Source organism: Salmo salar, chromosome 28, assembly GCF_965601325.2.
Source record: "Salmo salar chromosome 28, fSalSal1, whole genome shotgun sequence".
Lineage (NCBI taxonomy): Eukaryota > Metazoa > Chordata > Actinopteri > Salmoniformes > Salmonidae > Salmo > Salmo salar.
In genome coordinates this window covers 11,066,900-11,087,807 of record NC_138318.1, presented here as the reverse complement: position 1 = coordinate 11,087,807, position 20,908 = coordinate 11,066,900, and the positions used below count along the sequence as shown (strand labels likewise).

Below are 20,908 nucleotides of genomic sequence, written 5' to 3'. Positions count from 1 at the left end.
TCTTAACTGACTTGCCTAGTTAAATAAAAGGTTAAATGTAAAAACTATTCTAAAAACACAACTTGTTTTAAAAAAGGCTGTGTCACACAGGCACCACAATTTCTCCCAGTGGGCATATAATATTAAAACAGACTATGAAGGGTTTTACGCACATAAACTTTTCACAGTAGCTGGACAAAGATCCAATATAAAAAGAAAGGGAGAATGTCCACTCACCGTTACTGTTCCTAAATAGGCCTGTGTTGTATGAACATAATCGGAACCATTTTACAGATCAGATCACATTCACATCTCCAGAAATGGCATTGCAAGCGTGCCACGGATGTTGTCGCCATGAAGGTGAATCATTCTAAGTTTGATTGTAATAAAATTCACCGAAAAACAAACACTAAAAAAAAATTATTGGGTGGGTCTTGGGTGTTTAACATATGAAAACAAGCAATTTTTTTACAGGTTACAGATAACTTCTAAATAGTAGGTTCACTGGTATTTCACAGAGGTTCTCATCTCTCGTTTCATGATGGGCATGGACACGTAGTCTACATCATGGAGGGGGTGTTATGCATGTCAAAAAATTGGATCTGGATGCCTAAAATAATGTGGGCCTGCCTACAATACATACAGTGGGGGGAAAAAGTATTTGATCCCCTGCTGATTTTGTACGTTTGCCCACTGAAAAAGAAAGGATCAGTCTATAATTTTAATGGTAGGTTTATTTGAACAGTGAGACAGAATAACAACAAAAATATCCAGAAAAACGCATGTCAAATGTTATAAATTGATTTGCATTTTAATGAGGGAAATAAGTACTTCCCCCCCTCTCAATCAGAAAGATCTGGCTCCCAGGTGTCTTTTATACAGGTAACGAGCTGAGATTAGGAGCACACTCTTAAAGGGAGTGCTCCTAACTGCAGCTTGTTACCTGTAAAAAAGACACCTGTCCACAGAAGCAATCAATCAGATTCCAAACTCTCCACCATGGCGAAGACCAAAGAGCTCCCCAAGGATGTCAGGGACAAGATTGTAGACCTACACAAGGCTGGAATGGGCTACAAGACCATCGCCAAGCAGCTTGGTGAGAAGGTGACAACATTTGGTGCGATTATTCGCAAATGGAAGAAACACAAAAGAACTGTCAATATCCCTCGACCTGGGGCTCCATGCAAGATCTCACCTCGTGGGGTTGCAATGATCAAGAAAACGGTGAGGAATCAACCCAGAACTACACGGGAGGATCTTGTCAATGATCTCAAGGCAGCTGGGACCATAGCCACAAAGAAAACAATTGGTAACACACTACGCCGCGAAGGACTGAAATCCTGCAGCGCCCGCAAGGTCCCCCTGCTCAAGAATACATATACATGCCCGTCTAAAGTTTGCCAATGAACATCTGAATGATTGAGGACAACTGGTGAAAGTGTTGTGGTCAGATGAGAACAAAATTGAGCTCTTTGGCATCAACTCAACTCGCTGTGTTTGGAGGAGGAATGCTGCCTATGACCCCAAGAACACCATCACCATGCAAATCATTTTATAACATTTTTGACATGCGTTTTTCTGGATTTTTGTTGTTATTCTGTTTCTCACTGTTCAAATAAACCTACCATTAAAATTATAGACTGATCATTTCTTTGTAAGTGGGCAAACGTACAAAATCAGCAGGGGATCAAATACACTTCCCCCCCCCCCACTGTAGATAAAAAAAGGGAATGTCAGCTCACCGCTGTACTCCTCTCAAACTTGATATTTTAATAAAGCTTTGGTGATGAAGATCTATTTCCAAACGGTCTCAGGAGTCAAACTGTTTATCGACAGTCTTGACTACTTCGCGATTGCATTCGGCAGACAAATAAAGAAGCCTTCATTGAGAGGGGAGGCTATGCTTAGTTTTTTAATTAAATAAAACAATGGGAAAACATTTGTTTTTATGTTTCTAAATACGAAGTATACAGGCACCAAAAGCACTTTAGGCTACTCTTGTTTCATGCACATATGGGCAGTGTGCGTCACGGCTGGATAGGCTGCTTTCCCGTTGTCAAAATCCATGCCATAACCAACTGCGTTATCACTAAAACCAGCTTTTGGTTAGTCTTAAGTATTGCTATCAGTGCTGCCTGAAATTATCACTTGAGATCATGTTTTTAAGGACAAATACTTCCACCCCGCCCAGCTGAGCTGAAGCGGGCTGATGGAAATTGCCGAACCTGGCGTTAGGGCTGAAAAAAAACGACAGTGCGCCTGATTTTACATGATGAAATTGTAAACTAACGTGCGCTTTGACACCAGCGCCACTTTAACGCCAGCCCCAAAAAAATAGAGCCCTTTGAGTGGATTTTTCCTTTAAAGCCGTTTTGGAATTGTCCACATTTGACAGTATGTGTGTCTCCATCTCTCCTACAATTATCTCTGCAGCCATATATTGACATATGGTGGTAGCCATGGAAACCACTTGAGTCATTTAGACAGCACTGCAGACTGCATGCGCGCGTGTGTGTGTGTGTGTGTGTGTAAAGGACTGCAGTAAAAGCCCACTCAGGAAAAAAGGCCAACGAAGCAGACAGCACACAATAGGTAATACAGCTAACCTCAGTAGAGCGATTCAAGCTATGTCATTCATATACACACACTGAACAAAAATATAAAGGCAACATGCAACACTTTAATTGATTTTACTGAGTTAAAGTTCATATGAGGAAATCAATCAAGTGAAATAAATAAATTAGGCCCAAATCTTTGGATTTCACAACTGGGAATACAGATACCTTAAAAAAAGAAGAGAAAAAGAAAATGTGTTTCACAATATGCCTCAGGATCTCATGGAACGCATGTGCATTTTGTTGGTTGTCCATAGCTTATGCCTGCCCATACCATAACCCCACCATGAGGTACTCTGATCACAACTTTGACATCAGCAAACTGCTCGCCTACATGTGGTCTGCGGTTGTGAGGCCGGTTGCTTACATCTTTGTTAGTGAGCATTTTTCTTTTGCCAAGAAGCTGATTAACCAGATGTGGAAGTCTTGGTCTGGCGTGGTTACGTGTGGTCTGCAGTTGAACGTACTGCCAAATGGCAGAAAGGGGGGGAGGGGGAGGAAAACAAATCTAATAAAAACTCAAATTTGGAGAGAGTACACCACAAGGTTGCACTCACTCTCCCAGCACAGTGAATTCACAATGCAGATGGTTTATATCACTCTTCACGCAGAGAGAGAACATTATAATTTATGCTGCTGCGCTTGCTTTTCACGAGTGGCGCTTGCTGTCATCCAATCACAAGTCATTAACCCAGCACTAGGCTACAGTCAGAGCTAGAGCCTCGGTGTGGCAGGTTATTAGGAGATATCTAGGCTAATAAATGGAAGATGGAATTATAATAAAAGTTAAATGAGAAGGACAAGCTACAACACCAAGAGCCAACAGGTAGGCTGCTACTTAATAATCTGAATGAGGTTGTTGATATTAACAGCAGGTCGGAAGCTGACGTTAGCTAGCTTCTCTCGGTTTGATGCAGTCAAGACAAGCATTATGTAACAAGATGAGATAAATAACTAGCAGTAAGTTAGTCTACCAGTGCATCTCTCCCCCTCCCTGCTCCCCTTGTCCCTAAGATACACCCTGCCCCTACCCCACTCCCTGCATGACTTGCTTCTCTCCCTGTATTACAGCTCCAGTTAATAAAGTAGCAAAAAAAATTAAAATAACTCCTAACATTACAGCATTAGGTATTTGTTACATTTTTATTTTCCCTTTATGATGGGGACCTGTTAGTGGGAGTTGTTTGATAACAAAAGTATTCACAGTGCAGTTAAGGATTTTTTTTTTATGTTAACAAACCCAATTTCATTTTAAATGTTCATACCCCTAGTGCAGAAGAGAGTGAAAAAAAAAAGAGGCAGTGAGAAAAGATGAGGGCTAGAGAGGTAAACAGAGAGAGAGTGGGCCTTTGTGAAAGGGAGGGGAGCGAGTAAAAAGAGAGAGCGCGAGAGGGAGATGAGAGCAGTCCGTTGCCATGGCCACAAACAGAGGTGTGTGTGGTAGTTATAGCAACACACACGCACACCACAGAAACACACCTTGAGGTCCCTGTGGACGATGTCATGCTGGTGGATATGTTGGACACTCTCCAAGATCTGGTTGATACACTGACTGGAGAGGAAAGGGAGAGAAGGGGGTTGAGCGTGAGAAAAGGAGAACAATCAGTCATCCTTTCATCACTAAACACATGCCTGGTTTGTACAGAAAGCTCAACAGGTCTGACAAAGAAAGAGGCAAAGTAGTGAGACAGATTTATTACAATAGTGGCTTTTAACCTTTTTTTCCCCCATTACTGTACCCATATCACATTTTGCTATGCCTGGAGTACCCCCTCATAAGCATTTGACCAACTTGGCCTATGTTCTTTTGAGACTTCCCAAGTACCTCAAATGGATAAGCAACCTAGCAGAAATACTGTTAAGACAGTCTGCTGGTTGTGAGGCTCAGAGGTGAAAGGTCAAATCAGTCTTGGGAAGGGGGTGTTGCTGACCCCATGTGGCTTGTAGTGTGTGAGTCTAAAGCCCTGGTCAGCACTAATCAAATTATTTCATGGACACGTCCCTTAATGCAAGAAAGAGAATCACCTAACAGCAAGATTGAGGAGAAGAGAGTGAGAGGGAGGGAAGAGAGAGGGAGTAGAGATAAGAAAGAAACAAAGGAAAAGAGGGAGAGATGAGAGGGGAAGAAGAGAAAGGGTTATAGGATATATAGGAAGAGGGAGGAGAGAGGGATAACAAGACATGACAATGCAGCAGACATGAATACAAGGAAACCCAGTCAGCCTGTGTGTGGGTGCGCGCCACGTCAAATCACGCCACTCTCCCACGGTTTTGACCGGCACTGTGCGGCACAGTAACAGTAAATAGGGATTGCCCACCTGGCATCAGCCTCGCTGTAGTACTCCCTAGCAACGATGTCTTCAAACAACTCTCCTCCCGTCACCCTGAAAGAGCGAGAGAACATGATTGTTATCACACATAATAAAGCTCATTCACAAGCCTGAAATGTATGCGTGTGTTATACTCACAGGTCAAAGACAAGGTAGTGAAAGCCTTCCTCCGAGATACTGTCATGTAGTCTCACTAGAGAAAGGGAGAGGGGGTGGAGAAGAGGGAGAGAAAGAGAATTGAGATATTTAAAAGCGGAATATTACAGGCTAGTGGCTAGGGCTCAGTTTGTGATTCTAAATCTGACCTACTGTATGGTTTGTTTAAAGGTTCAAGGTGATGTAAAAGGTACATTTGCTGTGCAATAAGAAGCAGGTCGGCCCTGCAGCAAGTACAGTACATGTGCTCATATGACTATCCCTGCATCTCTCGCTCTCTCTTTATCCAAAGTTTATAGAAGCACGGGCCAAATGAGGAGAGGGTGAGAGAGAGAAGTATAAAAAAAATGAGAACGAAGAGGGAGAGCGTGAGAAAAGGAAGGAGACCATGCCTGAGGGGCAGAGCAATCTGGGACACTGGAAAAAAAGAAAAAGAGGCAGTAAGGTAGAGGGAGACATGATAAAGGGATACAAATGAAGGAGACAGCCCAAAATTCTCTTTGACTCATTGGTATGGCCTCATTCCACTCTCATATTCTCTTCCTCTACCTCCTTTGTTCTCTCCTCCTGGTCATTTCTCCCCCCCCCCCCCAAACTGATTTTAACAATAATTATTGTCCTCAAATAGATGACATTTTCTAATCCTCAATTTGAAAATAAAACCAGTAGACAAACAAATACAGAGACAGACATCCAGACAGAGAGAGATGCACTCAGACATACAGATCAACAGACACACTTTGAAAAAAAGGGTTCAAAAGGGTTCTTTGCAGAGGGATAAGGTTCTGCACTGTATGTAATAGCATAACAGATTAGTTAAACTGGAATGACTCACTCACAGTTGCACAAAAAGAGCTGTGCACAAACCACGGCCCAAAATATTCTGAGTCGCCGCCCCTACATTTGAATTATATACCGATTATTGGAGGACCCCAAAAAAAAGCCGGTACCGATTAATCGGCCAATTGTTTTTGTTTTTTTTGTAATAATGCCAATTACAACAATACTGAATGAACACTTATTTTAACTTAATATAATACATCAATAAAATCAATTTAGCCTCAAATAAATAATGAAACACGTTCAATTTGGTTTAATGAATGCAAAAACAAAGTGTTGAAGAAGGAAGTAAAAGTGCAATATGTGCCATGTAAAAAAAGCTAAGATTTAAGTTCCTTGCTCAGAACATGAGAACATATGAAAGCTGGTGGTTCCTTTTAACATGAGTCTTCAATATTCCCAGGTAAGAAGTTTTAGGTTGTAGTTATTATAGGACTATTTCTCTCTATACGATCTGTATTTCATATACCTTTAACTATTGGATGTTCTTATAGGCACTTTAGTATTGCCAGTGCAACAGTATAGCTTCCGTCCCTCTCCTCGCTCATACCTGGGCTCGAACCAGGAACACATCGACAACAGCCATCCTCGAAGCAGCGTTACCCATGCAGAGCAAGGGGAACAACAACTCCAAGTCTCAGAGCGAATGATGTTTGAAACGCTATTAGCGCGCACCCCGCTAACTAGCTAACCATTTCACATCGGTTACACCAGCCTAATCTCAGGAGTTGATAGGCTTGAAGTCATAAACAGCACAATGCTTGAAGCATTGCGAAGAGCTGCTGGCAAACGCACAAAAGTGCTGTTTGAATGAATGCTTACGAGCCTACTGGTGCCTACCATCGCTCAGTCAGACTGCTCTATCAAATCAGACTTAATTATAATAACACACAAAAATACGAGCCTTTGGTGATTAAAATGGTCGAATCCGGAAACTATCATTTCGAAAACGTTTATTCTTTCAGTGAAATACGGAACCGTTACGTATTTTATCTAACGGATGGCATCCCTAAGTCTAAATATTGCTGTTAAATTGTACAACCTTCAATGTTATGTCATAATTATGTACAATTCTGGCAAATTAATTAGGAATAAATGGACTTCACACAGTTCGCAATGAGCCAGGCGGCCCAAACTGCTGCATATACCCTGACTGCTTGCACAGAACGCAAGAGAAGTGACAATTTCCCTAGTTATAAGAAATTCATGTTAGTAGGCAATATTAACTAAATATGCAGGTTTAAAAATATATACTTGTGTATTGATTTCAAAGAAAGGCATTGATGTTTATGGTTAGGTACATTGGTGCAACGACAGTGCTTTTTTCGCAAATGCGCCTATTAAATCATCACCCGTTTGTCGAAGTAGGCTGTGATTCAATGAGAAATTAACAGGCACCGCATCGATTATATGCAACGCAGGACACGCTAGATAAACTAGTAATATCAACCATGTGTAGTTAACTAGTGATTATGTTAAGATTGATTGTTTTTTATAAGATATGTTTAATGCTAGCTAGCAACTTACCTTGGCTTCTTGCTGCCCTCGTGTAACAGGTAGTCCGCCTGCCACGCAGGCTTCTCGTGGAGTGCAATGTAAGGCAGGTGGTTAGAGCGTTGGACTAGTAACTCCAAGGTTGCAAAAACGAATCCCCGAGCTGACAAGGTAAAAATCTGTCCTTCTGCCCCTGAACAAGGCAGTTAACCCACCGTTCCTAGGCCTAGGCCATCATTGAAAATAAGAATGTGTTCTTAACTGACTTGCCTAGTTAAATAAAATAAACATCTTTTTAAATAATTTATTTATTTTATTTTTAATTCTAGAAAAAAAAAGGCTAATCGGTGTACAAAAATACCGATTGTTATGAAAACATGGAAATCGGCCCCAATTAAATCAGCCATTCCGATTAATCGGTCGACCTCTAGTATATAATGACGAGACGCTTATGTTTCCCCACTAACAATGGGAGTCGTCACAAGGCGCGAAGGCAGGCGACAAGCTTAGGCCCATAGAAACGCATTGGGCTTATTTTGGCGAGAATGAAACCTCTCGCTTTGCCTCTTCCTCTCTGATACTATGCATGCACGCAAGGACCGGACATTTTTCATTAAGAGCTTATTGGAAACATGCAACAATCTCACTCAAAAGGCTATAGCCCATTATTGAACATGCAACTCCTGTAATGAAGCAACAAATTAAATGTCATTTTCAACCATTTGCAAAAATACAATTCGAGTTACACACTTTTCTAAACAGCACACCTAATGCGAGCAGTTGAGATACATCTCTGTTAGAAACTTTTAAAGACGGGGAATCTAATAGCAGCAACTAGGATGGGTTGCTAATATGACAAAGATTGTGCCTTTGGCTTCTGGACAACGAAAGAAAGTTGATATGAAAACCAATAGAACAGGAGAGAAACGCTGGTTAATGGCTGGAGGAAGTTTTTATAAAATAATCCACATTTATGGTTGGATTTTAGCCAGGCTACTCTGAAGCAAAAGTAAGACATGCCTCATTATTTGAAGTAAAGTAAACCGTTGACGTTTCAAACAATTATACTGCCTCAAGCTCACATTGTAAAGTGGTGGGTGATGCGCTGATAGGCTACAGCCTGCCTACCGTTGACTATGCACCCATATGGCGAATGGGAGGCGCGCCTTAATTTCGAGCGGAGATTGAGAAATAAAAATAGCTCCTTTTAAAAATGGTGGCCACCAACGTTAACACACGATTGCATTTAGAATTATTATTGGTTGCGCAATGACTAGGCTTATAAAAGCCGGTTTCAAAAATACACAAGCAGCAATTTTATTCCACAAAATTATGGAAATGAACCTATAGACTGATAAGCATGACAGGTCAAATGTGTTTTCAGCGGCTAACGGATTAACGGGTAACATCCATACTCTGAATTGAGTAATACACTCCAAACCACACGCATCATTATCATATTACCCAGCATGTTCTATTGCAGGTTAATTTTCAGAATTGTTTATTTCAATATCTTTTTTTTTTGTATGTACATTGATTGGTTGATTCATCTTATGATACACAAAGATCAATAACATAGATTTTTCTAATCCAATCGGTTAGTAGTTGTATTTATTAAACCCGTTACTGAGACAGTTGTTCCACTTTAGATGATTTAGGTAGTCTCAGTAATCAATCTGCCCTCTCTAGCAGTCATTCTGAATCCAGGTTGCGGGTGATTAAAGGTAGTCAGCGAAACATTATTGCGATGCGCAAGATGCAAGACTTCGCTCTCACAGTCAAACACAGTATCTGAGCAAGTGGAGAAGTTTAGCATTGCGCTCCAACGCTTTCAGTCGTTGCAGAAATTGACCCACAATGTTGCTTACTTTGTGCGTCTACATCATATTGCTGACTCTACGTTTAAAAGTTCCAATTGTTGGATATCCTTACTTTGGCTGGAGTCCAGTTGGAATTACACATCACTTTGCAAGCCAGCATGACGTGACTTGCAGGCCTGATGTGGCCTATAAACCAGGAGCTTCAGACCACCCTGTTAGGGTATAACAAGGCCTTCAAAGAACAGCCTTCAAAGAACAGCCTTATATTATATGTAATGTATCGTCATAAAGAGTTTACTAGGAAATATAAGCTAAAGGTTCTCTGTAGAACCCTTCATAGAGGGGTAGAACACTCTGCAAACGGTTCTACCAAGTACCAAAAATATTTTATCAAAGAAGTCAAAGAACCCTATATTATTCTACTTTTAGCACCTTTAAGAGTGTAGAGAAATAGAGACGACAAACCTATGTTAGAGTGTTTGAGAAGACGGCAGATGCGGGCCTCTCGATCCAGCTTCTGGTGATCTGAGGAGAAGACCAAAAAAAATAAAAATAATTAAAAACTGTTAGGGAAGCTTATTTCACTTAAAAGAAAGAGATATATATATATATATATATAAATAAGAGAGAGAGAGTGAGCGAGACAGTTATATACAAGACTGTATAAGGTGTGAATGTTTGTGGAGGTTACTCGCAGCTCCAGCTGTGGAACATTGCTATGCCAGCACTTTGTCTAGCAGGGGACACATGATGAAATTGGAACACACACATACACACACCCCCGCCCCTCGTCGTCACTGTTAGCAAGGCGGTTGCGAGAGGTCAGAGGTGATCTGGGGTAAACCTAGCAACGGCATAGAGAGTGAGTCAGATGGTGTGACTGCTACAGAGCTCCAAAAAAAGAGAGAGCATGCACACAGACACAGCACTTATTTACATGAATTAAATCTGACTATTTGATATTGCAACACTGAATATCTTAAACTCAAGAACTGGCAATTTCATCATCTGAAACCCTGTCAAACAAACAAACAAACACACACACACACAATTAGACCCACGTGCAGACACACTGCAATACCCACCTATCCTTCTCTTCACGTTATAATTTTCAGCCAAACAAATGGGGCACTCCTATACTGCTGCTAACCAGCATTACAAACCAAACACACAGTTCTCCCACCTTTCTACCACCCCATGCCTCCCTCTACTATTTCTTAAGCCTTCCACCTCCCCCATCACTGCTCTACCTCTTTCCATTCCCGATTGCCTCTCTCCCCTTCCATCTTTCCCACTACCCCTCTCCTTTTTCTCCTCCCCATGTAGGCTATAGATTCTCTCCCCCCTTCTGCAAAGGGAAAAAGTACAGAAACTTGTCTCACTTCACTACTGGCGCATAGAGAGAGCGAGAGATAATTATTTGACCTTTCCATTTGTAAAGAGGTAGGGCTGGGCGTAATTGCCAAAATATCATCACTGCGTTGCTCATTTTTGACAGCATTTGGTGTTTCTGAATACAACAGTTCCAAATATGCTTTATGGGTAGTGCATGGTAACAAATTCATTCTAAGTGGTTAATGGGCTTTCTCCATTCTGACTGCATTATACTGTTCAACCAAAAATAATAGGACAAAACAGACGTTGAAGTACTCCTATTTGTAGAACATTGCTTAGGAATCAAAATCCTCTTTTGTAGACGACTCAAACTCTGGTACTGAACCAATGGTTGCCATTTGCATAGTTATTTGTTCAATTCCAGCATTCACTTCAAGCATGTCAATAAATGTCTTAATTTGCTGCACTAATTTGTTAACATTTACACACCGTCAGGTTCTTCTTTTGTATGCCTCTATTTGACAGAATAATTATTCTCCTCAGAAGGCATTTTTGCTTCAACTTCAGTTCTTACTTCCGCCACTAGGGGTAGTCAAAGATTTTCTGGGATCCATTTGGAAAGATTGCCCTCCAGAAGTTGTTAACTTGCTGTGTTAGCTAGCAGTTCAGTTGTAAGCATTTTTTTTTATTTAAAATGGCGAAAATCTTCTCAATCCTCTTTTAGAGTCATTAGTGAATTATTTAATGTAACATAAGAAATATAAAAAAACTAATGTAGAAAGTAAAGTAAAAATCAAATCTGGTCTGTGAATGAATAAATACCGGTATATAGTTTACAGTTTACCACCCAACCCTAGAAAAAGGATCACAACTTCCCATTGCATGTGTGGTGCGTGTTCAGCACGGCATACTACAGCTTTTGCTGATTCATTTGATTATTTCTTGATGTGTGTATGGACGTGCACAATGCATGTGTGTATGGCGGTAGTAGATGGGACAAAGAGTGCTGCAGGGTAACTCATTACTGGCACTTCCTGCTGTTCTCTAATTGGCCATCTGCTCCACCGGGGGGCGGGCCTATAGCCATGTTACATCAGGGAGAGAAGGAGAGGCAAGACAGACACACACACACACACACACACCCCACTAGCCTGCCTCAGATTATGACAGTGTTTAGCGGAGCTTTAAGAGACTTATTACCCATGGGGCAGTGCGCTAGGTCAAACAGGCCCAATGGTGCTAAAAACGACACTTAAATCCTGAAATCCTACCAGGCACACTGCCACCGGTGTGTACACACTACGTATAGACGGGTTGCCTGACATCGTCACAAAAACGATGGCCGTGCAACGCAGAGGCACTTGGTTGTGTGTTATGATTCTGGATGATCAGATAGCTAGCAACGATGACAAGAAGCTGACGTGGTGAATCTTAGGTAGCTCGTTGCATCTTGTTATTGATTCCATGTCTTGTTTTGACGTATGTCACGTCTACGCTAATATGGCTCAAATTCACTAGCTAGCTAACCAAGAACTGTAATGACGTATTTGAGAGACAAGGGCTCATTGTGAAAGTATATTCACGTTTCCAATATTCATTGAGAGGATATATAGTTGACATGGTGTCAACAATCCTTTGATTCTAAGCCTACCCCATCTGTTTTCCCCCAAGGGTTGCGTACGCATCGGTTTTGTTGCTGAACAACCCACCCATCTATGGCTATTCCTCTAATCTCCAAATGTTCTCTTTCTCACTATTCCTCCTCTGTCTGCATCTCCCTCCACCTTTCCTCTCAGTCTCTAGACACAGATCACTGCAAGACTGTCTGAGTCCCTCCCATTCTGACCCCCCCCCCCCACACACTTAAATGCTGTACAAAGCTTAGCATTTGACTGCAACCATGAAAAGCCTATAGATATTGCTGAAACTAGATTGTTTCAGAATACCAAATACCTTCCCTAATGTGACACTATTAACACACACGCAGGCACACACGCACAGAGAACGAAGGGGCTAACAGGGAGGTGTGTGTGATCCGTGGGTTCTTAGACTAAATATACATCTCATCAGGGGCTAACTGGATTAGCCTTGATACTGACCAATCCGCTAGCTACTGACGGGTGGGAGGAAGTGAGAGAGAGCAGGAGGGGTATCGAGAAAACGGGTATGAAGCAAAAAGCCAGGACTGCTCAAACTGAACAGAAAAAAAAAGAAAAAAAGAACGGGCGAGCGAGAATGCGTGTTGACTGCAGAGGAGGGCAGCTCTGAGCTGAGGCAGCACACAGTCCCCAGACACACTGTCTGTGTGTGTGTGTGTGTGTGTGTGTGTGTGTGTGTGAGAGAGAGAGAGAGAGAAAGGTCTGTATGCTGAGAAAAGTCATGGCCCCGTATGCCTACAGCCCACAGTGGAGCACGGCCTCCTTGGTAAACATAGCTACCACATAACCTACCACCCCCTCCCCCCACACAATCTCAGAACCAAAATCTTGAGTACGCAGAATATTTTATCAAAGTTAGAATGTATGATAACATTTGTCACAAGAGATTACCCAAACACATTAGCTACTCATGGTCAACTCTTAAGACATCTGACAGTCACCAATTTGTACAGCAGATCACTGACAGCTCACAGGGATCGCCCCCCCCACACACAAATCTATCACTGACCGCTCTTTCTCGCTGTTTGTTTGTGTGTGTGTGTATTACCTCTGGCTGAGAGTTTCTTGGTGTTGATAATTTTGGCAGCAAACTCCTGACCTGATGACTTCTTCACACATCTGCGCACCACTGAAAACGCTCCCCTGAAAACAAGGCAAGCATTGATCAGTTCTGGGTCGGGGGGGGGGGGGGGGGGGGGGTTGACATTTAGTATACTAACGCCCAGGCAAGCAAGCAAGCAAACACACACACACGGATTGGCCATCAACACTGATACACAGCATGGAGCCATAAAAATGAAATTGACAGTGTACTGCCGGGCTCGCCAACCCTGTTCCTGGAGAGCTACTATTCTGTAGGTTCACTCCAACCCTAATCTAACACACCTGATTCTAATAATTAGCTGGTTGATAGAATGAACCAGGTTAGCTACAACTGGGGTCAGAACGAAAACATACAGGAAGGTAGCTCTCCAGGAACAGGGTTGGACACCCAGATTGCAGAGCTCTTTGTCAAATACAGGTCTACAGCACTGCTGGTTGTTCCTTCCCCTCTAATCTGGTGCGGATCCAGATCTACAACACAGAGGTCATGTTCAGTCGGCACAAGAACCTTTTTCAAAATAAATTGAACCTAAAAAGGTAGGCTACTATTGGATCTAGTCCAATAAGAAAATACATTTTCATTTCCCATTGCAAAAAGTTTGCTACTTTGTTCCCTACTGAAGACATCCCTGGTGAGCAAGCGGACTTTAATTAATGGCATTAGATTGGGCAATAAATCAACTAACTACTAGGTAGGCCTAGTAGAGAAAACCAGTAGTAGTGCAGACCAGGATCAGATTGGCTGTAGTGTACACTAAAGTCTAGACACCAGTACTAGTGTATGTACAGTACCAGTCAAAAGTTTGGACACCTACTCATTCAAGGTTTAAAAAAAATAAAAATAAAAGGGTACCATTTTCCACATTGTAGAATAATAGAAGACATCAACTATGAAATAGCACATAAGGAATCATGTAGTAACCAAAAAGTGTTAAATCCAATCATATTTTATAATGGAAATTCATCAAGTAGCCACCCTTTGCACACTCTTGGCATTCTCTCAACCAGCTTTTTAAAAACTTGATTTCACTTTTATTTAACCAGGTAGGCAGTTGAGAACAAATTCTCATTTACAACTGCGACCTGGCCAAGATAAAGCAAAGCGGTGCGACACAAACACAGAGTTACACATGGAATAAACAAACGTACAGTCAATAATAAAGTAGAAAAAAGTCTATATACAGTGTGTGCAAATTAAGATTAGGGAGGTAAGGCAATAAATAGGCCGTAGTGGCGAAATAATTACAATTTAGCAATTAAACACTGGAGTGATAGATGTGCAGAAGATGAATGTGCACGAGGTAGTCACCTGGAATGCATTTCAATTAACAGGTGTACCATGTTAAAAGTCCATATTATGGCAAGAACAGCTCAAATAAGCAAAGAGAAACGACAGTCCATCATTACTTTAAGACATGAAATTCAATCAAGACAAAAAATTAAGAACTTTGAAAGTTTCTTCAAGTGCAGCCCCAAAAACCATCAAGCGCTATGATGAAACTGGCTCTCATGAGGACCACCACAGGAAAGTAAGAACCCGAGGTACCTCTGCTGCAGAGGATACGTTCATTAGTTAACTCAAATCAAAATCAATGCTTCAGAGTTCAAGTAACAGACATCTCAATATCAACTGTTCAGAGGAGACTGCGTGAATCAGGCCTTCATGGTCCAATTGCTGCAAAGAAACCACTACTAAAGGACATCAATAAGAAGAAGAGACTTGCTTGGGCCAAGAAATATCAGCAATGAACATTACACCGGCCGGAAATCTGTCTTCAGATTTTTGGTTCCAACCACCGTGTCTGAGACGCAGAGTAGGTGAACGGATGATCAAGGCATGCGTGGTTCCCACCGTGAAGCACATGATGTTGTGGGGGTGCTTTGCTGGTGACACTGTCAGTGTTTTTTTTAGAATTCAAGGCACACTTAACCAGCATGTCTACCACAGCATTCTGCAGCAATACACCAACCCATCTGGTTTGCACTTAGTGTGACTATCACTTGTTTTTTGACACCTCCAGGCTGTGTAAGGGATATTTGACCAAGAAAGAGTGATGACGATGTATCAGATGACCTGACCTCAACCCAATTGAGATGGTTTGAGATGAGTTGGACCACAGAGTGAAGTTAAAGCATTTGTGGGAACTCCTTCAAGACTGTTGGAAAAGCATTCCTCATTAAGCTGTTTGAGAGAATGCCAAGAGCATGCGAAGCGGTCATCGAAGGGTGGCTACTTTGAAGAATCTCAAATATAAAATATTTTGATTTGTTTAACACTTTTGGTTACCACATGATACCATGTGTTATTTTATAGTTGACGTCTTTACTATTATTCTACAATGTAGAAAATAGTAAAAAATAAAGAAAACCCTTGAAAGAGTAGGTGTCTCCAAACTTGACTGGTACAACAGAGTAAGGATGGCCAACTCTCTCCTGGAGTGCTACTGGGTGAGCATGCTTTTGCTCCAACCCTGCTCTATCACACAGCAGCTCAGTCTTGATTAGGATACAAGCTAGTTAAATGTAACAGGTGTGTTAGAGCAGCGCTGGAACCAGGTGAAACCCTGCAGACCCAAGCCAGTAGCCCTCCAGGAGGGTTGGCCACACCTAAATTAGAGGACAAACAGAAGCAGGTTTAACGACTCTCCCAGCTTTCACTGGAAACAGCCACTCTGTAGCCCAACATCTACCTGTGTTAGTGCTACAGTATCTGGGTAGCTCAGTTAGTATAGCATGACAAATATAAGACCAGATGTGGGTTTGATTCCCACTAGGGCCACCGATAACAAATGTATGTGCGCAGTACCTTTAGATCAAATCTGCTAAATGGCATATGTTTATAGATAGATTATAATAGTATGTACCAAGAGGTCTGGGCCTTTTGGGCACACTGCCATACTCTGGTTGTTCTTCCTATATGACTAGACTGTTTGTTGATCATGATAAGAGTAGCATACATGTCAGAGAAGCAACTGTTCTACATACATTGCTAACTGAACGTTGCACTACTCAACACGGCCCAGGTGTGTGAACTGATAAACCAATCATGGATCAATAGAATGCCAGAGAGACGCCCAGACACTGCGACTATACCCAGGGTCTGGGGCTAAAGAGATAGGAATACAAAACAACCATCAGAGTCGAGAGGATCGAGCCACCGACAGATGCCCATAATAATAAAACGTCCCGGTTCTCTCAGAAAAAAAAAAAAAAAGCCATCGAGATTCTGAGAAACCGCATCACGCTCACCCTTGTACTTTTAAGCCACAGCGACATAGCGTGTGTTAGGGGGCTTATAATGCTACTTATGGCATTTATATTTACGGCTGCTGTATGAAGGCGTGCAGGGTTTTACGTAATGTGCAAACAATTTCGCTTTGGGAGGAGGCCGTGTGGGCTATAACTATAGGTCTATGTTCGACACATCAGCTGCAGACTTATACACAGCTAGTTAAAACCGCAGTTTAGACAAATTACCTAATATTGTACAACCACAGACAGCTAGTTATCATACATGCTAACATTCAGCACAGTCAAACAGGCTGCTAACGCAACGTGCCGTGCCAGCAAATGTCAGTGTTTTCGCTCAAACGCTTCCTGCCTGGCAATTTTCAGCAGACCAAAAGACAAGGCGTTGACACGCTAACGTTATTGTTAGCTAGTTGTGCTATCGCATATACACAAAGTGCATTAAATACATACATTGTAAACTCTGTCCCTAACCTACGACACGCAAGCTAGCCGCCTTCTGTCAACAACCAGCAAAAGACAATAGGGTCAAGCTATCGCAGCTAGCTAGCTGGCTAAAGAAGGAGCGAGTTAGCATACGGGGTTGGGGAGAAGGAAAGACAAGACAGCAAGGCACTGTGCATTAGCAAGCTAACGTTAGCAAACGGCGACAGTCGCTTACTTCCCAAGCTCCTCGTAGAGTTGGTATTCATCTGTAAAGCGTGTGGATGTAACGATAGTAGTAGCCATGGCTGAGCGGGGGGGAAAAGGTCTCCAAGCCTCGGTCAGGGTACTGCAGGCTGGGTCTAGGGGAGGACTGTCACCCTCCTGTACTAGCTACGGCACTGACAGGCTGGAAGAAAGAGAGCGAGAAGGGAGGGGGTTGCCAGAGACAGAGTCACGCGAGATGTGAGCAGGGTTTTTGAGCAGAGTCATGTAAATCAGAGCGGGGCAGTATTCGGTGATTCAGCGGTTCGCGAGCTATAACAAAACGTTTGAGACCTCACAACCCTTCCTCTCCTGCCTTGATTTGGGTGCAACCCAATATAAGGAAGGTGTTCTTAATATTTCGTACACTTAGTACAAAATATGAAGGGTTCAAATTAAAATGTTACAAAAATCTATACATCCTTCAAAATGAACACAAAACATCACAAACTGATAAACACAAAAACACAGTTTTACATTCAAATAGCCAACATTTGAAAAGCTTAAGAGTATCAACATATTTAATTACTTTCTTTTTCTTACTGACCTTACTATTCAATGTGGCAAAGTAATTTAATTCAAACCTTTAAAAATATTGAATGATAGTGTTCTTAATTTCATTTTATAGATGTAATATTTAGCAAGAATTAAACAAATGAATCACATGCTGTTAGTTAGTGGAGAATCTTGGATTATCAAACATAAAAAGATCATCATAAACTTGCAGATGGATGTCTTTACCAAATCTTCTTCCCAAGTCCAGATGAATGTCTACCCATAAAATAATTACATGCACTGTAAATCCTTTCCTGTTCTTGTTACGGTAACTTATAGGCAGCCAGTTGCCTGTAAATTACTGTGAAATAGGTACAGTATGTTACGCACTGTATTTTATGGTGTCCAATACTCACAAATATTTTTTACTGTTGTTTTTACAGTAACTTACGGGCAACTGGCTGCCTGCAAGTTACCGTAAAACAGTACAGTACATTATGTAATATTTTTACAGTAATTGTAACAAATTAATGAATGGATGGATTATGAAATTCATTGAGGGGAGATAGGGTTTGTATTTTACAATATCTTACCATAACTGCATGGGATTGGTGCAAGCAGGTTGGCTGCTAGGTAATGTGTTCACATATTACAGCATGAATGCCAGTTTGGAAGCCTTTGTTAAGGCCTTTACAAGTGCAAGTGATATAAATAAAATACAACATGTTGGTATTTTATATCACGTGCACTTCTCGTGGCAACCTGTCATTTTTATTTATTTTTCCCTGTTTTGCATGTTATTTTGTCATTAATACATGTCACATATCAGTTTGCAAACAATATAAAAAATATATTAAAACATTTAGTTAATAAAGCCGCATACAAACATTCTCTTTTTTGCTTGCTGAGCCTAGCTCAGTGCTTTCTGTGGTGGAGGGGCAGCCAGCAGAAAATAGAGAGCGTAGGGGTTGGTCATATTTTCTAGTTGTGCTGTGATTGGCTCAGTGTTCTGTCACTCAAGGGGACACTACATCACCGCAAAATCAACGGGGAGAGCTTGAAAATTCAAGCCCCTTGGGTGCTGCCATAGTTACATTAGAAGTGTCCATCCAAGAAGGCTCAAGGTCATTGGCCACAGATAAAATGATGTCAAATCAATGATTGGACTGATCAGAGGTGAGTCCAAAAATGTCTTGTATGCTGCTGCATAAATGATGTAATATGCCAGGGAGATATGTATACTGTAGCTAAGAAAGTAATACCAAATGTATGTTGTGTAGTAAGCTGTTAGTAGCCCATGTGCCTCACCCTTATAATTTGGTCCCTTTTCCCCTCATAACTTAGCCTACTGTTCTGACTTGGTGGTGTACATGTGTTAGAGAAATGTCATAATCAAATATTGTAAGAGCTTATATGGATCATTGTCTGCTTATATGCCCCATTTATTTGTCCTACAGTTCTGAATTAGTGTATAGGGAGAATACTGTAAGAACGGCCCATATTCTGAATTCTGTCACTGTACATTTCAAAAGTGCTGAACAAATAGTTACGCTGACTATGTCCATCCTACTGTAGCTCGCTCATTAATGTCTCAATTGAAATTACGGAGAGCCCCTTATCGCTTGTAGTCCCCTTATGCCATAGTTTGTACATCTCAATTGTCAGTAGAAACCACATTTGTTTAAGTGTAACAGTATAGCTTCCGTCCCTCTCCTCACCTTGAACCTCGGCACACATTAACAACTGACACCCACGAAGCATCGTTACCCATCACGCCCCTTGTAGAGCAAGGGGAACAACTACTTCAGGACTCAGAGCGAGTGACGTCACCCGATTGAAACGCTATTAGCGCGCACCACCGGTAACTAACTAGCCATTTCACATCGGTTACATTCACCCCCCGTTTCCGCAGCAACCAGTGATCCGGGTCAACAGCATCAATGTAACAGTTTAGCTTCCGTCCCTCTCCTCACCCCAACCTGGGCTTGAACCAGGGACCCTCTGCACACATCAACAACTGACACCCACGAAGCATCGTTACCCATCGCGCCACTAAAGCCGCAGCCCTTGCAGAGCAAGGGGAACAACTACTTCAGGTCTCAGAGCGAGTGACGTCAACCGATTGAAACGCTATTAGCGCGCACCACCGCTAACTAACTAGCCATTTCACATCGGTTACATAAGCAAGTCAGCCATATCAGCCATGTTTTTTTTAAAGGCAGTAAATGAGGCTGAATTAACTGTTTTGCTGCCAGACAAGGCTCCACTGATAGCCAGGTGTAGTAATGGTAAGGTAGTGGGACTGCTGTTGTGACTCTGCTGTTGGGATAGCTTTATCACCGTTATAGTGCAATTAATGTATTGTTTAATGTTGTGTTGTGGCTTTGTTGGCATGCATCTAAACATTAGTTTTTTTTGTTTGCCCCACCAAGATGTACGTGCTACTGCCCCTATACACATTTAATTGTTGGGGAACTACTATCACGTACCAGTGAAATTGGTACAGCACTCTCACTGACAGGTTGCACAAATGTAGCCTCAAAATATACTGCTCAAAAAAATAAAGGGAACACTAAAATAACACATCTTAGATCTGAATGAATGAAATAATCTTATTAAATACTTTTCTTTACATAGTTGAATGTGCCGACAACAAAATCACAAAAATAATCAATGGAAATCCAATTTATCAACCCATGGAGGTCTGGATTTGGAGTTACACTCAAAATTAAAGTGGAAAACCACACTACAGGCTGATCCAACTTTGATGTAATGTCCTTAAAACAAGTCAAAATGAGGCTCAGTAGTGTGTGTGGCCTCCACGTGCCTGTATGACCTCCCTACAACGCCTGGGCATGCTCCTGATGAGGTGGCGGATGGTCTCGTGAGGGATCTCCTCCCAGACCTGGACTAAAGCATCCGCCAACTCCTGGACAGTCTGTGGTGCAACGTGGCGTTGGTGGATGGAGCGAGACATGATGTCCCAGATGTGCTCAATTGGATTCAGGTCTGGGGAACGGGCGGGCCAGTCCATAACATCAATGCCTTCCTCTTGCAGGAACTGCTGACACACTCCAGCCACATGAGGTCTAGCATTGTCTTGCATTAGGAGGAACCCAGGGCCAACCGCACCAGCATATGGTCTC

General features: G+C 41.9%; 1 protein-coding gene across 10 annotated transcripts in view; it reads right to left on the bottom strand.

Annotated features, from left to right (window-relative positions):
* LOC106589429 (calcium/calmodulin-dependent protein kinase type II subunit gamma) overlaps positions 1-17,442 on the bottom strand; it is a 37,660-nt gene extending 20,218 nt beyond the window's left edge. For all 10 annotated transcript variants that reach the window (XM_014179403.3, XM_014179408.3, XM_014179409.3 and 7 more), the window contains exons 1-6: positions 17,242-17,442; positions 13,276-13,370; positions 9,700-9,759; positions 5,063-5,117; positions 4,913-4,978; positions 4,074-4,146 (exon numbers count right to left, since the gene is read on the bottom strand). In XM_014179403.3, the coding sequence (XP_014034878.1) occupies positions 4,074-4,146; positions 4,913-4,978; positions 5,063-5,117; positions 9,700-9,759; positions 13,276-13,370; positions 17,242-17,309 (417 nt within the window). In that variant the 5' untranslated portion in view covers positions 17,310-17,442. The remainder of the gene's footprint in view (positions 1-4,073; positions 4,147-4,912; positions 4,979-5,062; positions 5,118-9,699; positions 9,760-13,275; positions 13,371-17,241) is intronic.
* Between the last annotated feature and the right edge of the window lie 3,466 nt (positions 17,443-20,908).